General features: G+C 42.8%; 1 protein-coding gene across 1 annotated transcript; it reads left to right on the top strand.

The window, feature by feature from the left end:
- Positions 1 to 4284: 4284 nt before the first annotated feature.
- On the top strand, positions 4285 to 15370 carry OTP (orthopedia homeobox). Its single transcript, XM_001381591.5, has 3 exons — positions 4285 to 4459; positions 5796 to 6205; positions 12668 to 15370. Exons 1-3 carry the CDS (start codon positions 4423 to 4425, stop codon positions 13196 to 13198), a joined length of 978 nt encoding a protein of 325 aa, XP_001381628.2. The 5' UTR covers positions 4285 to 4422; the 3' UTR covers positions 13199 to 15370.
- Positions 15371 to 17187: the final 1817 nt, after the last annotated feature.

Below are 17187 nucleotides of genomic sequence, written 5' to 3'. Positions count from 1 at the left end.
TCCATCTTTATGACATTAGTAGCTCAGCCCCTCTCTCCCCATACACCCCCATAACGTTTTTAGGTCCAGTTTCTAAGCAGAAGGGCTGAGCTCAGCCTTTACTGAGTATGTTTTGCTTTTCTGTAGTGGCTGACTGTACTTCTCTATTACAATATCGTCCGTCTAAACTTTGATTTAAAAATAAAATACAAAAAGCCCGCAACCCCCCAAACTCTAAAGTTCTCCACCTTTGCTCAGGCACCCAAGTCCCAGCAGGAGGGGAAGCAGGTTGTTTCTTCTTTAACCACTCCGCGAGCTTCGTTAAAAAGGAGAAAGGGGGGAAAAAGAGGGAGAAAAAATGATTTCCCTGTGCCTAGCCCCTTGGCAGGCTCTTGTACAAAATTCAATCTCTATTTTTTATGAGAAGTAAACTGTCTAAATAAATTTTATTAGGGGCAACCAATATATTTTCTGGTAGTTCCCTTTGTTCCACTTCTACGTGTGTGTAACAATCTAAAACCTATTTATTGAGGAAAAATCACTGGATCCGTCATAGAAAATCCTTTTACTTTGCTTTGAAGTGATTTCTAAAGACATTCTTGTCATTCTGAAGATTTTGGGGCCATTGCGCGAAAGCCTTTCCTTGTTAGGGACTTCAGCTCCCATGATCATGTGGGAAATGCCTTAAATTATCCACGAAAATAGGCCTGACTGGCACTTTTCTGGCTGCCCCGAGAACGTGTAAAGATGACGGAGAATAAAATTCTTGTAAATACATCTCAGCCACTGCACAGGTGGATGCAGACATTTGACAAAACGAGTGGAGGAGAGGGAAACAGCGCCGGAACGCCGTTTTACACCCAGACTATTGTCATTTTCTTCTGACGTGCCTCCTGTCAGCTCCATTTCTTTCCTTCTCTGCTCCTCCTTTCCCTCCCCCATCCAACCTCCACCCTGTGAGCGCCCACCCCCACCCTCGCCACAGAGACACCAGCAGACTTCCCTTCCTCTTTTTTCCCCCCTTTCTCGTCTTTTTTCCCCCCTCCCTGAGACGATTGTGCTCTGAAGTCTTGGAAGAAATGATTTAGTTTGTTTATACTGCTATAAAAATCAAGAGCAGTTGAAAAGTCATAAAATGAAGCGGGCTATCAATCACGCCGCAACATTGTTATTCAGCAGTTACTAACAGAGATGGATAATCCTTAGATTTCGTCCCATTGTTATGACTCTGATGTGTCTTCACATTAACTATTACACATTTATTTATCGACCTGAAAGATACAACAAAGCAGAATATATGAGCGAGTGCAGGCGCGGCTGTGGGTCTGCGTGGTTGGAAACTTGTTCGAGAATATGAGGTTCGTGCAATACACAATATCTACCCATCTGCACTCACACTCGTGGAGATGCTGTCTCCTTTTCCTAACCCAGGGCTGTCCTCTTCTGCTTCCCTCTCTCCCCACCTGGTCCAGGCTCACGGGAGCACCTTTTCTCTGATCATCCTTCGAGCTGATCTCGTCTCCCAATTACGGTCAATAAAATAAAGTCAAATAAAATAGGGAGCAAGACCGTTTTTCTTCACCTCCCCCTTTATTCTCTTCGTAGCTTGCTCACCCTCCTTACACCTCGCCTAGGATCTACTCCTGAAGAGTTGTAAACCACCACTAAGCCTCGTCTGAGGAGAAAAGACCATGGCGCTCAGATGCACTGGGAGGCGCACTTTGGCCTGGACCCCACAGTCTCCACAAGGGTTCGGGTGGGGCTGGGCCCAGCTCCCCCTCCTGGCACCCCCGCCCCTGAGCAGTGCTGGGTGCTTCTCCATGGCTGGGGCTTTTAGTGGTCTTGGTGATGGCAGACACCGTTTCCTGATCCTTTTTCTTCTTATTTATTGGGGGAGGGCGGGACAAGAGAAGGCAAAAATCGAGACCAGTAAAGAAAAGAAATAAAAGGGGGGAGGGGCGACTGGGGAGAGACATGGCACTGTTTTGGGAGCCCAGCGGTTCTCTAACCCGGCACGATGATCTTTCTCTAAAAGTACACATTAGGAGAGGGGAGTTTATTGAAACTGAAACAATAAGGAAAAAAAAAAACCCCAACCCCCCCACTCGCCCCCCAAAACCCCTAACTAAATAGCTTTTAGGCACGGTAACTCGGAGACCAGCTTGGGGTCGAGCACCCTATCTGTGTGTCTGTGAATGTGTGTTTTCCTCTGTCTCCCCAGCTCTATAAAAAGCTTGCAGTGGCAGCAGGGCGTCTGCGGCCCTGCTGGCTGGTTCAGGGGAACCGCCTGGCATCTCTATAAGCTGGAAATGAATCAATGTGGTTGAGGCCCTCAACACTCTATGCTATGAGTGTGTGTTTGTGTGCGAGAGAGAGAGAGCGCGCGCGCCCTCGAGGCTGCGGGGTGGGTGGGCAAAGTGTAAAGGGGTGGGGGGCGCGGACAAGAGAATAAAACTGCCCCAGAGTTCGCTCTGTCGACTCCTTTGTCTCCTCGCTCAGTCCCGGTCGAAACACATAGTAGAGGAGACACGCACACGCGTATGCACACACAATTCCTCTCGCATCTGGTCGAAGGCAGCATTTTCAATGTTTTGTGTAAGTCAATTGGACTACGAACAAAAAAAGCCATTTGTTCGGTATTATTTAAAACAGACTTCATAGGGCCATCCTTTTGTGGAAGCTTTATTTGCACTAAATGAATAATCTTAATTGCATCACTTTCGAATTAAAAATCAATGTTAATCAAGTCGGGAGTAGTAAATATCAGTTTTCATTGTGTCTGGGTAGAGGGCATTTTTCTTGTTTTGCAAATAAAAATACAAGTCAAATAACTTTAAAGGGGCATTATGTTCTGCTACAAATACAATTGAAACGGATTGTTTAGGAGCGGATCAGAAATGGTACAGAATTTTGCACTTAATTTCCTCAGTTATCATTTACAATAAGACCCTCTTGGCTTGACAGCCAAGTCTAAACAGTAGTAAATTAGTACAAATTTATACTGATTTTACTCTAATAATCGTAATAAAAGCTTATAGATTTGGCACTAATTACATAAATGCCTAATGATCTTGAAAATTACTCTGGTTAGAAATATATTACTAATCTAAACTTTGTTGTTGGCTGGCTTTGAAAAATCAGAACATTAGAAATGGTTCGCTTCACTTGTGCAAAGCACTTTAAATTGTTCAAGTAGTTTAACATATTCAAGAGGAAAATAAAAAGCCTTTAACTTTATTTACGGTCTTAAATGGAGTTTGAGAACAAACTGAACTTGGAAACTTTGACAAAAAACCAAAACAAAACCTAGCTCCAGGCGTGGGGGGAGAGGGGGGTAGGACTAGGGGCAATGTTAAAATTTCTGTCTGAGCCAGGGAAGAATTGGGAGGCGGAAGGAGGCGGAAAGAAAGGACTAGTGGGAAAGCTTGCTCAGCGCTGACCCTTGGAGGCCCTACGAGCTGGGTCTGGGAGCACTGAGGAGCATAAAGCCTGAGAAGCAGCGTGCCAGCTCGGCCCACAGAGGAGGAGGGGGGGACCTAGCCTTCCCTTTGCTCGGAAGAATAGGCTCAGGACTTCGGAGTCCTGACCTCAGTCACAACTAGGGGACCAAGCTAGAAAAAGTTGCTGCTGGAAGCCTCTGGGAGACACCGAGTCTCATCCCCACTTCTCTAAATTCTTGTCCAAAAAGTGCGTTTGGATTAGAGACCCTGGCGCCCCAAAATCTTCCCCTCCCCCCACCGCGGTATCTAGAATCGCCTCCAGTTTATTAGATTTGTTAAATCTTTGAAGGGTCATTCCCGACAGGATCTCCTTTCCCCCTCTACCTCCTTTCACACATGCCGGGTCTTTCCTCGCTACCCCTACTCAAGCTAAAAAAAAAAAAAAGAAGGTGGAGTTGGAAATAAAGAAAAGAAAAAAGGAGCAAGGATATGGGGGAGGGGGTCTTGGAGGGAGGGAACGATGGAAAAGAAGATGGGTTCAGAGAACATGTTGGAAAGGAAAAAAGATAAAAAGCCCAAGCCAGCAGCTCTGAGATGATGCCGATGTCGCTGCATTTGCAGCTACTGACTTGCTATGGCTCGTCAGTGTTGCTGCTGCTGCCGCGGCCGCCGCCGCCGCCGCTGGCGCTCCGGGCTGCGGGCGGGCGGGCGGGCGGGCGGGCGGAGTGGGGGACTCTCCGGGCTCTGACATTTGCAGGCTGCCCTCCTGATTGGTCCCCTCGCAGAGCTGCTCACGGGTTCATTCAACTGTTAAGCACCTCCCCGTCTCTCTAAAGGACATTATAATGCAAGAAGCCCCCTTTTTAACCACAAACCGAATTTTCTTTCATTTAGGTGATCTATATATATCTATATCTTATAGCTTATATCTTATATCTATTTTAAATAACTTAAAGCCGCTAAAATTTGGGGGGGAACAGCTTTCGCCCTGGAGCGGTGCGCGATGCTATCTCACGCCGACCTCCTGGACGCCAGGCTAGGTGAGTGTGCTCCCCTCGCCCCGGCAACCAGGAGAAGCCAGGGCAGGAAATTGTCAATTTGTTCCTTATTTTACCTTAATGCGCCCTAAATGGGCTAATTTCTTTAAAAGTAATTGTGCTGCATTAAAGTTTAATTTGATTTAACATCGTCTTTAAAAAAATCTATGGAATATGTAGATTCAAAAAACGACTTGGAGAATATTGCTACTTTTCTTCCGTTTTCTTTTTTCTTCTTTTTCTTTCTTTTTTCTTTTCTTTTTTTTCTTTTTGGAGGGAAGGGGAGATCTACACCAGCGATAATTTGTTTGGGGCTTTTCCCTCCTTTTCTGTTTGTTTTAATTTTAGTTTCTCTCTCTCTCTCTCTCTCTCTCTCTCTCTCTCTCTCTCTCTCTCTCTCTCTCTCTCTCTCTCTCTCTCTTTCTCTCCGTCTCCTCCTATATCTCCCCCCCTCCCGACCCTAAAAAAAAAGATTAGGTTTGTCAAAAATCTGGCAGGAAGAAGGCGATGAAATGGAGGCAGTTTTGTTTAGTCTATGCTTTTGGAAAAGAAAAGATACAATTTACTTTCACAGGCTCTTCTGCTTTCTGAAAGGGGCTCAGAGATCCTGATGACTGGGAGATTCCCGCCTCTCTTCACTGAAAAGAAAAGCTTAATTCTTTAAAGTTTGATTCACTGTCCTACAAGCCATGTCAACTTCAGTTCAGTTATATTCGTTGGCGGGTTCCTGGCTTTTACTAAAATTTTCATTATTTCTTAGCCTTTGTTGAATGTGTCTCCAATTTTCAAACCCAGCCGTGTACTTGGGAGGAGGAGACAGTTAGTTGGGATTGAAGTTGGGACTAGGGTCTTAATTTGTTCCCGGGATGGAAAGGTTTGGAGATTTTCGTCAGAAGGTGAGAAGTGTATTGGCCATGGGGGAGAGTTTGCTGCTCTTTGGAAATGCAGGTGGGAAGAGCGATGGAGTTATGTTTGGTTTACTGTTGCAATGGGAATGCGGTTTATCAAAGGGGCCTGGGACATGTTTTATTGCAGGGGATGGGAGTGTATTTTATTACAGGAGAGACGGAGGTATGTGCTGTTTATCACGGGAGATGGATCTAGAGAGTGAGGAAGGGGACATGAGGTATTAATCCAACTTGAATTTCCAGATCATGGGCTCACAAGGCGAAGATGTTGTGAACTTTGATGGGCCGACTGGAGTTGATGCGAGTAGCAGTCAAGCCAAGATGAGCAGATAGAACAGGGGTTGCGCTGACTGGGCTGAGAGAGGCAGGAAAGGAGTCCTTGTTTTGGCCTCTCTGAGAAGGTAGTGATGCCACTTCCTTTACTCCCTCAGGTATGAAAGATGCAGCCGAGCTTTTGGGACACCGGGAGGCGGTGAAGTGTCGGCTGGGCGTGGGGGGCTCCGACCCTGGGGGTCACCCGGGAGACCTGGCACCCAATTCGGACACGGTCGAGGGAGCGACACTTCTCCCCGGGGAAGACATCACCACGGTGGGCTCTAACACGGCCTCACTGGCGGTCAGCGCCAAGGACCCGGACAAACAGCCGGGGCCACCGGGCGGTCAGAACCCGAGTCAGGCAGGACAGCAGCAAGGGCAGCAGAAACAGAAGCGCCACCGCACTCGTTTCACCCCAGCGCAGCTCAACGAGCTGGAGAGGAGCTTCGCTAAGACTCACTATCCAGACATCTTCATGCGCGAGGAGCTGGCCCTCCGGATCGGCCTCACCGAATCCCGGGTACAGGTATGTGGGGCCTTGGGGCTTGCACCGTCTTTTCCTACCTGGGGGAGGGGGGGGTCGGATAATTTAGGGACACGCGGCATCTTTTCCCTTGTCCTCCTCCCTTATCCCTGGCTGCTATCCAAATCGCCTCCAAGATCCTAGATAGGGTTTCTTCGTCATCTACTCTATGTCAGGGCTCAGACTCGTCACTCTAGCTCCCCAACAAGTACAAAAGCAGGTCGCTAACAACCTGCCCTTAGCCCTTTATTGTGAGGCCGAAATACACACATGAAACTTTAACGTCTGAAGACAGAAACGAGGGTCTTTCTGAAATCAGTTTCATTTCACTCCTATGGAGGGGAAAATCCAGATTTTTCCTTCAAGCTAAGTCAGTTGACAAAGTACTCTCACTCCAGCTCCAATTATAAAAATACATCTTCCCTTTCTCCTCCCCCTCAACTACTCACAGAAAATATCTAAGGTTTGCTTCCAAATTGGTGTGAAAATAAACATAGTACAAACACACAAACAGAGAGAGAGAGAGAGAGAGAGAGAGAGAGAGAGAGAGAGAGAGAGAGAGAGAGAGAGAGAGAGAGAGATTTGGTCCGGAATTCAATCCTTGTTAAGAAATCATACCCGGGCTTGCATATTTCTCCTTAGTGAATTACACAAATTCAAGCTTTGGTTCTTCATCGATTTTTACATTTAATAGGCCACAGGGATCACGGTGACAACTGGAAAATGGACCTCCAGACACGCCTTAAGGGGCTTAGTATTATTTTCCCAACATTCATTCTTTCTTTTTTGAACAACAGCACGTTGTAAGTGATCAGAGACCTGAAGGGTCTTCGCAGTAGGCTGTGAGGTTTAAGAATAACGTTCACGTTTGTAAATATTGGCAGTGGAGATAACTACTGACCACCAGGCCAGCAGGAAAGCGTAAATAATCTAGGGGATTACTTTTATAAAGATTCCTGGAATGTTTGAGATAAAATAAAAGCCTAATAAATTTCAAAACCTAAAAGCACTGTTGGTCTCCAAACCCAAACAAGAATAAGAAGTCCAAACTTAACTCTAAGGTCTCATTCGTGAGCTCTCCGGGGTGCTGAAAAAGCGACAAACTCTGGGGCGTTTTCTTCAGGGTAAATTGGAGTAGTATCAACTCTTCCAGGCATTTTTCAAACAAGGTAAAAAATTTGTTGAATCAAGGTCAGCTGCTTTGAGAAATTTAATTTTAAAATGTCTCGGTGGTTTCAGATGTAGATACTATCCAGTAATAGAAGAGGGAGGATGTTGACAGTTATAACATTATTATACCTTATATGTATATGAGTTCATATTTAAAAATACATATATATACATATTATATATACTCCTATTACTGGATTTTTTTAATTGCCTATATTAGATGTCCTAATATACAGCAAATGAATGTCGTCAGGGGCCTGGACAAATCTAATGGCCAAAATTAAGGATACTATACAGGACACAATATTATGACATTTTTAAAAATTCTGATAAATCTAGGTGGTTCTCATACTAAAATGCAAAGGCCCAAACCTGTCCTATTGAAATTACTGAAAGACCTTTAATTGCATTGTGCAGTAACATTATGAATGCCCTTTAACATTTTTAAACCAGACCTCTTTCTCAATCTGAATTTGAACCTGTATAAATACAATTTCAATATTTCCATTAACATTAAGATCATATTGCCAGCTAAATCGCTATTGTGGTGTTTCAAAATGAGAAAGTTTGGCAGTTATTTTCCTTCAAGCAAAATAGTAGCTATATATTAATTTTTGTTTTTAAAAGTAAGCTTCTTTTGCTTAACCTAACCACATTGATAATTAGTTTAAATTAAAATAGAGATTGGAATCACAAATAAAATATAATTGGACAAGTGACTTTATGAAAAAAGAAAACGAGGTCTATTAAACTTTATTGGGTCTTCCAAAGGTTAATGACAGCAATTTCTATATTAGGAAAGTTATAAGTGAAATAAAATATAAAATATGTAATGGAAACAGTTATTTTCCAAAAGTACACAAAAGAAATATGTAAGAAGAAAGAGACAAAGTACTTTAATTGTCTCAGCATAATCTTAAACCAAAGATAATAGCTTGAGACTGCTGATAAAAACAATTTAATAGAGTGGCAATTTCAATATTTTTTAAAAATAATGTTCTGTAGTTTAAAAAGTAATCAGATCAACATAACCTTCTTAATTAACATTTCAAAATGATTAACATTATGTAATGTAATGCAGAAATAATTTATGTGAAATGTATTTACTTCACAATTCACTGTACCACTGCTCCTTGACCAAATTCAAATTAAGTAGTAATTGGTTTATGTTCTTATATGATGAGTACTTTATAGTTTTCTTTATAGTTAACAGATTGCTAGTGTTCTTTCAGTATGTGGGCCACCACACTGATTAAAGAATGATCTAAACATTTAATTTATTGCCATTGTATATGTTTTAAAATGCTTCTGATTCCAGAGCAAATTGTCCCGAATATTATATTTCAACCTACATTTAATTTATATTACACTTCTAAGCAATTATTAAATAGACTTCTACTCATATGGAGACCAATTCCATGTCTGATATCTCTCCCCTTTTCAGGCTGGTGTAATAAAACCATTCCTTTTATAGCATGCCATTATTAGAAACCAATTTCAGAATTATTTATAACCTGGAATGGCTTATTAAGCAGCAATGCGAGAATCATGCAAATTACGCGATCAAATGCAATATAATAAGCATAATCATTAGTCTCTAGCACGGATTAATTAACTTTCAATATTTTATTTACATAAAAACCAAATCAGTGAAATAACTTCTGCACAGTCAGGCTTGTCTTTCAATATTTTATACCAACCAAAATAATGTGCTGTAATTCCATTGACCGTGTCCCCCAGAATGGCCCCTGTCACCTGCCACATCTTAATAGGGGACAAGCTGAGAGTATTTTCTAGTTTTCTAATGGAATGAGAAATTGCATTTTCTTCCTCTCCCAGCACTATTAAAGTGTAATGAATTCGGCCCAGAGTTCACGGCTGGCTGATCGAAATGAACCTGAGATCTGAGCTTTAATACAGCTTTCCAGATTTCCTACCAAATCTTCACATTAATCATTCTCTGGATTCCAATGAGATCTTCATAAAGCTTTCATTTCTAGAAAAAAAAGAAAGTAATATCCCGCACCACCCCCACACACACACACACTCTATTTCTGAGCCATTTATAGCTAGGGAATTAAACGGGCTATATATTTTAAAATACATTTACAGTATGTCTATATTACTGTAACAGCAGATATCATGAAAATAGATTTTTAGATTCCAACCTCCATTAGACCCTCACTGTTGTATTAAGCATTTTCAAGGAATAGTTGCATTTCCAGCAGAGTACAAAGTTGGCCAATGCTTATGGTTAATATATTTTCTGGAGTTGTCATCTGTGCATTGTCAAAATCTCCCTCAGGTTTTCTCTGCATTTTAATCTGTCATGCACTAGTTTTCAACCGGAAACATTCATATTTTTTAAAACATATGTGCCATATCCTTGAACTGAGGTGATCAAATCTGATGGAAATTCTTCCCAACCTCAGTAAGCCATGAAACCATAAAAAATTTCACAGTTGCCATTTAACTGTTAACCCTAAAACGTAATTGAACACACTTTTTAGATTATTTATGTAATATTTAGTTCCTGAACAACTTCATTTTGCTAATGGCTGATCTTATTTGCTAACCTGCATAGATGGTAGTCTGTGACAAACCACTGCAGATTTTGAATTAGGACCATTAGGATAAGTTCCCCTTCCTTCCCCCAGTTTCAAGACTTTTAAAAATATTTCGGGATCCTCTAGTTGAAGCCAAGTTGAATTTGTAGTGTGAGGAACTCATCTTGCACTTACGTATTCTCGGCAGAACTATGTGGAGTAGGATCATATATTTGTGTAGTGTGAGTGTGTGTACACGGGAGATGCAATCACCTTGAAACCAAACACTAGTTCATCTTTGTCTCATTCTCTCCTTCCTTCCCCTTACCTCCTCTCCCAAATCAGGGTTAGAATTCAATTCCCAGAGCCAAATATTTTGAACCAGATTTTTATGGTTTGGAAGTCGGCCTTGGGGAACCAGGTTGGCAGCATTCTGCTCACTCATCAGAAATCTGGAGGAAAATGAGACCAGAGTGGTTTCCAGATCTGCTACAAGTCTCTGAGAAGGAAACTTCCAGTACCTCCTGCTTCCCCTTTAACTTGCTTTCTCTAGTAACAGGTCACAGACAGCTCAATTTTAGGCTGGCCACATTGATCCCTTCCACTATCAAAGTTACTGCAGCTTCATTAATCCGTCATGCCGCCAAATAGCTGGGCAGCAGTTCGAAAGAAAAGAACCCTCTCCAATGAGAAGAGATTAGGGGGGGCAAGCAGTTATCTTAGTAAATAAGTCAGAGATGAGAGAAAAGTAACAAGGGATACAGAAAAGCAGGCCCCATATGAAAGGTAGTTTCTGAAAATATTGTCCCTTGTTCCAATTTTGGAAAGAAAGAATGAGGAACTCCAGATTGCAAAATGCTTCAGTACTGGAACTTTAGATAGATACATAGCTCAGGGTGGCCCTGTGTCCACATTACCTTCTTCAGGTAGAATGACAGGTACTTGCTTTGTGGATAGTGACCCATAAGTGGATGAGGTTAGACTCCTAGGAATACAATTGTCAAGTTATGTCTCCTAACTTCTGTAGTAAACTCATTCAAATCCTAGAGCTCTGTCCAACATCATTTAAAAAAATGTCCACATGATTAAAAGTGTCCAAATGAAAGGCATGCACAACCAAAAGTCTTCCAAGCATCAGTTGGCCTTTGGATGAAAGAAATGGAAACCTAGTTAGTAAACCCAGAAATAAATATCCTAAAATACAAAGATGATATTAAGCATGAAGTCATATGATTCCCTACAGAATCAGAGGGCCATTTTGGTGATTTTCACATCTGTATGCCAGTATAACTGGTAAGAGCTGTAATTCCAGAAGCCATTAATAAGAAATAAAACAAAAAGTCCTCCATTTCTGTTTGGGGTATTATTTTCACTAATCAAATATTTTTCGTTGAGAAACAGGTTATTCAAAGTAAAATAATATATTATTGACTATTGTAAGACTGGACTATGACTTACTTTCATTTACAACATTGGAAAGATAAATGTACTTTCATCAGAAGAAAATGGAGTAGCTTTAGGTAATGAAGATAGACTTTAGTTTTAGGAATCTCTTGCTGGCTTAAGAAAAGAATAGACTTGAAGGCAAATCAACTTCAAAGGCTCTGAAAACAAGATTAGAGAATTCTAGAGGACATTTGGAAAAGGTGCAGTTGAAGTAGTTGCAGACACAGAGGTGGATTAGGTGGAAAGCTGGGGGCAGTGGCCTCGAAAATTATTGGGGCAACTTGGAGAAACCAGAGGGCACAGTGGCTACACAAACAATCATGTATATCGATAGCATTCACTTTCCCACAACAAACCTTGCCTTAGCCAATCCACTCGTCCATAGTTAGATTCTAAGCCGTTTTCCTTTTGTCTTTTGAATCTGGCCACTGTTGCCCAGGGTATCTTTTTTCCTTCCAAATTTAAAATTTCTGAGTTTTCTGGAAATGCTATCCTATGTAAAACTTCCAATTGTGTTAGGAAATGTAGCTACTGTGTTAGAAACAGTCCAATAGGAAATACTTGGGTTCACATATGGTTTTCGATGTATATAAAGCTAAGGAATAGGTCCCGGACGCCATGCTCTCTTTTTCTAGCCAGACCTATACCACTCAGTGCTCCTCCGTTTCAGCATGTATTTTCTAGAACATGATAGATTTACTTCGTGCATAAGTTTCCACAGAACTTATATGACATGTCAAGCCAATACATCCATGCCCATAGGGCACGGTCCGGTCCGAAGGTCTGTATTTGTTGGACTCACAGGATATCAACAGGATTAGATGCAACAGAAAATATGCCAGCATGAATAAGGTGGGGTTGGGTCTGGTAGAGAACCTGTGCAAGTAGTGTAAACACTGCATAAAAAAACTGAACGGAGGTGAAGATGAAAGAGCGGGCAGAATCAGAGACGTTGTTCCGTGTGGTTTGGGGTATTTTTAGTGAAATGCCTTTTTGCTTTCCTTTGCATCCCCAGAGCTTAGCTAGGTGCCTTGCACATACTGGCGCTTAATAAATGTTTATTGATTGACCGACCCTTGCACCCATGACTGCCATTCACCCAGTCCTCCCTTGCTTCTCTAGTATCTCCCTGAATTAGACTGTGGGAAGCCCGTGACAGTCTCTTCCTGCCCACCTGGCGACCTCGCTAACTTCGGCCTGTTTTCTACGTCTACCTGTCCGTCTCCCTTCCCTCTCCCCGTGTGTATGTCTTCTCCTCCCCCAAATCACGCCTTCACCCCTCCCCAATCCCGTCCCTCTGCAGGTGTGGTTCCAGAACCGCCGTGCCAAGTGGAAGAAGCGCAAGAAGACGACGAATGTGTTTCGAGCTCCTGGGACGCTGCTGCCCACGCCGGGCCTGCCGCAGTTCCCCTCGGCCGCCGCCGCCGCCGCCGCCGCGATGGGGGATAGCTTGTGCTCCTTCCACGCCAATGACACCCGCTGGGCAGCGGCCGCAATGCCGGGCGTGTCGCAGCTGCCGCTGCCTCCGGCGCTGGGCAGGCAGCAGGCCATGGCGCAGTCCCTGTCCCAGTGCAGTCTGGCGGCCGGGCCCCCGCCCAACTCCATGGGCCTGTCCAACAGCCTGGCGGGTTCCAACGGCGCTGGGCTGCAGTCTCACCTCTACCAGCCCGCCTTTCCCGGTATGGTGCCCGCCTCCTTACCCGGCCCGAGCAATGTCACGGGCTCGCCCCAACTCTGCAGCTCCCCGGACAGCAGCGATGTGTGGCGGGGCACGAGCATCGCGTCCCTTCGCCGTAAAGCGCTAGAGCACACAGTGTCCATGAGCTTCACCTAATGCCCCCTCTCCCGGCCTCCCCGACCCAAACCCCTACTCCTCCTCCTCCTCCTCTTTCTCCTCTTCCCCGTTGGCCCTGCAGCACTTCACCCATCTCCTGGTCATTCCTCTGGCCTCCCCCCTTACCCCACAACCACTTTCCGACCCCACCCCTGAACCTCTACTAGATCTGTCCAATCTCCTCGCCCGCTTCTGCTCCCCCCAACCCCGAGACTCTTCTTTCTTTCTTCGCCTCTTTGCTTTGCTTATCCCTTGCTCTCCAGTTCCCTCTGCTCATGAGGCCTCCTCTTTCTCCTCTTCCATTCATCTCTCTCCCTGACTTTTTCTTACTCCCTGACTTCTTACTCCCTCTCTGCTCCCCCCACGTGCCTCCCCCACCCCCACCCTTGCTAAAAGCCAGTTTCTTTATCTTCACCGTCTCCCTCCCTACACTTGACCCTCCAAATCAAATCCGTCTGTCCTTCCTCCACTCCAGATGCTCACCCTCTATTGGGCAACTACTTTTTTCCCCATCATCCTCTCCAAACCTTTACCACAATTCCTACTCAAACCTCGATTTTCAGTTATTCCTCTTCTTGAAGGATTATTCTCACCGTCCACATTTCTCATCCTCACTGTCATACCTCACCCCTCCTTGTTGTCTCCTCTCTGATTTCCTATGTATATCTCCTATACATTCTCGTCACTCCTCCAAAGCTCTCTCTTCATTGCCCTTCTCTCCAGCTTCTTCTTCATTTTCCCTTTTTAATCTTCCCTACCTCACTCACCTCCTCCTACCCTTCTCCTAGCACCCCGAGAAATGCATTATTCCCTCCATTTTACTTACCAGGGAGTCGACTCAGGATCTGAAATCAGACACCAATGGACTGGTTTGTGGGCAGAAACATACTCAAACACAAATACACACACACACACACACACACACACAATACCTAAGTCACACAAGGACATGCTCAAGGGACAACACAATATTAGAGACTTTTGTCTTAAAGGAGGACACGTGTCTGCTACCCGCTTCCTCACCTAAGGGCCTAATTGATCTAATTTAATTTGTTCTCTTTTTTCTTCCTTCCTTCCTTCCTTCCTTCCTTCCTTCCTTCCTTCCTTCCTTCCTTCCTTCCTTCCTTCCTTCCTTCCTTCCTTCCTTCCTTCCTTCCTTCCTTCCTTCCTTCCTTCTTCCTTCTTTCTTTCTTTCTTTCTTTCTTTCTTTCTTTCTTTCTTTCTTTCTTTCTTTCTTTCTTTCTTTCTTTCTTTCTTTCTTTCTTTCTTTCTTTCTTTCTTTCTTTCTTTCTTTCTTTCTTTCTTTCTTTCTTTCTTTCTTTCTTTCTTTCTTTCTTCTTTCTTCTTCTTCTTCTTCTTCTTCTTCTTCTTCTTCTTCTTCTTCTTCTTCTTCTTCTTCTTCTTCTTCTTCTTCTTCTTCTTCCTTCCTTCCTTCCTTCCTTCCTTCCTCTCTCTATTCACCTACTACCTTACCTTTCCACCCAACTACCTACCTAGACATTTCTTTGGCTTACTTCAGAATCTTGTTTTCCTGTCTTCTTTTCTTTTCTTTTTAAGAACAAATGTGAAGTATAAATAGGAAGTTTCTTAACAGGAAATTGCCACTTGGCTGGGAGGCTGGAGCAGACTAAGAAAGTAACATGTTGCATACAGGAGAGGCAATCTCACCCATTTTGATAAGTATTTATAAGAAAGAATTAAAAAAAAGTCCAAGTAATATTTCCTTTTGTAAAAGCAAAAGCCACATCATCCCTTTTCTGGGTCTTTCAGGTTTGGCTTTCTGTTGGTTTTGTTTGACTTTTCTATCTTTGTTCTTTGCCAGTCTGTCTGTCCCTCTTGGTTGTTTTGTTTGCTGTTGCTGTTGTGCACCTAGGCTAAGGCCACTGGCCCCTGCTGAGGGAGCAGGTCCATGACCAGGCTGGGTGCCTGTACATGGACATCTCCAACCCTGCAACTTTGTACAGAGAAACACAATCAGCTTTTTCTGCATGTGCTGGTCAAATCCAACCCCAGAGAACAGAAGCTATTTCTAAGAATGAACAAACATGTGAAATAGGATGTTTTGTGTAGATAAAGCATTCTTGTTACATACTGGTCAATTTGTGATATGTTTTATCTTATTGTCTGTGCTTATTTATTGAATTTGATTTTCTTAATAAATGTTTGAGCTAATATAAAGCATATTATTTGACTTTTACGGACAACTTTATATCAAGTTAAATGTAAATGGATAAAATAAAATCATTTTCAGTATGTGATATGGAGAATTATGAGTTTTGGTTTTGCATGTGAGTGAACAGTCAGAAGATGTTTGGTGGCCAGGAGGAGGTTTCCAGTGCAATTCCCATTCAGATGAGGGTCCAGAAATTTAGCAACATTGGTTTGCTTGACCTTCACATTTGGGGCATTTTATTTGCAATAATTACTGTATTCATTGTCAATACACTTTGTTTAAGCTATCTAGTTTCTGGTCCAGAGCATAAACCAAATGAGATTTGCATGGGAGTAAAGAGGATTAGATAGGAAGGGCCTGGGAATAACAGATAGATTCCACTAAAGACTGGAGTCTCTGGGTCTACCTGTACCAGATTCAGGACTAAGGGTGACGGTGGGGACAAGGGTTGTGGGTAGGGTAGCAGGATGGTCTGTCTAGGATCTCGACTTTCTTTGAGGTGAAGAAACCAGACTCTTGTTTTGGGTTTGATCATCAGGGTGGCAGTGGTATGTGTTAGGGGCATGTGTGTGTGTGTGCATGTGTGTATTTATGAGAGAGAGACAGGGAGATAGATAAAAACAAACAGAAAGAAAAAGAGATCGAGAAATGGGGGGGGGAGTAGGAAGGAAATAGTAATAGAAGAGAGCATTAATGAGTGGATAGAGACAAAAGAAATGGGGTTGGGGATCTCTGGTCTTCAAAGAGTGGCATGGACAAAAGACCGGGCTCTTTGTCTTGAACAGACTCTGTTTCTGTCAGTGAGAAGGGTAGCGCCTAAACTATTTCTTCAGGGTTTTGACCACTCTCAAGACAGTCCTGGAGAGCCTAACTCAGGGGCTCAGGTTTCTTTTTTGTCCTTCCTAAGGCTTTGCATTTTGCTTCCTGTCACTGGTGACCTGCTAAGTATAAATTCTCTGTAAATTCTCTGAAACAGCCTTCTATGCTGGGGCCTGGGAGGGCAGGGGCTCCTAGCTGGGAGATCTGCCCCTTTTTCATAAAACCACCAACTTGGGCCATATTTCACTACAGGGTGCGTTCTAACTGCTTACCATTTTGTGTAATCCACTTTTGCACACGTTCTCTTGCCAAAGGACTGGTAATGGTTTTGACCATCCAGTAGTAAATAAACACTGTTGTTTATAGCCTCAAGTGATGGCAAACTATAGTGGGAGGGAGACCGATGAGTTGTTTTAAAAATGGAACTTCCTAGCAGGCTGTGTCTATAAGGTCAAGCCATCCAAATGTTACCTAAGAGAGTTTTATCTTAAAACTAAATCAATTTCTTGCCTTGAAATGTATAAGGATTCACAAGAGGCCCCATTTTCCTAGAAAAATTATTCATTTGGCCACCATAAATGACAAACCCTTTTAAAAAAGTGCTATTTATGAATTTTTTTACCACTTATTTTAATGAACTACATATTGTCTTCATTGTTACTTAGTTAAGAACTCTAATGAAATCTACTATATTTTTCTTAAAAGAACTACATCTATCAATACAATATTATACATGGTAAGGAAGGGGAATGTCTTTAGAAATCTAATTGATAGATAAATCTCACAATATTTCAATTCTCTACTTTTTGAAACATTCTTGACAACTTTTGGAAAGTTAATTCAAGAGATAGATGACTCGTTTTGTGTTTCATTAGGAAAAATACTTTTTTGCATAGTGAATATCACTTTGGCATCTTATCCTATAATCTTTAATTTTTCAGGGGAGGAAGTATTTTTTTCTTATGGCATCTTATCCTATAATCTTTAATTTTTCAGG

This window comes from Monodelphis domestica, chromosome 3 (genome assembly GCF_027887165.1).
Source record: "Monodelphis domestica isolate mMonDom1 chromosome 3, mMonDom1.pri, whole genome shotgun sequence".
NCBI lineage: Eukaryota > Metazoa > Chordata > Mammalia > Didelphimorphia > Didelphidae > Monodelphis > Monodelphis domestica.
The sequence above is the reverse complement of the archived record's forward strand: the minus strand, read 5'-3'. Positions and strand labels throughout refer to the sequence as shown.

Coding starts and splice junctions, on each gene's coding strand:
- OTP (XM_001381591.5), top strand. CDS start 4,423: ATGCTATCTCACGCCGACCTCCTGGACGCCAGGCTAG. Junction 4,460..5,795: donor CCTCCTGGACGCCAGGCTAG/GTGAGTGTGCTC, acceptor TTACTCCCTCAG/GTATGAAAGATGCAGCCGAG. Junction 6,206..12,667: donor TCACCGAATCCCGGGTACAG/GTATGTGGGGCC, acceptor GTCCCTCTGCAG/GTGTGGTTCCAGAACCGCCG.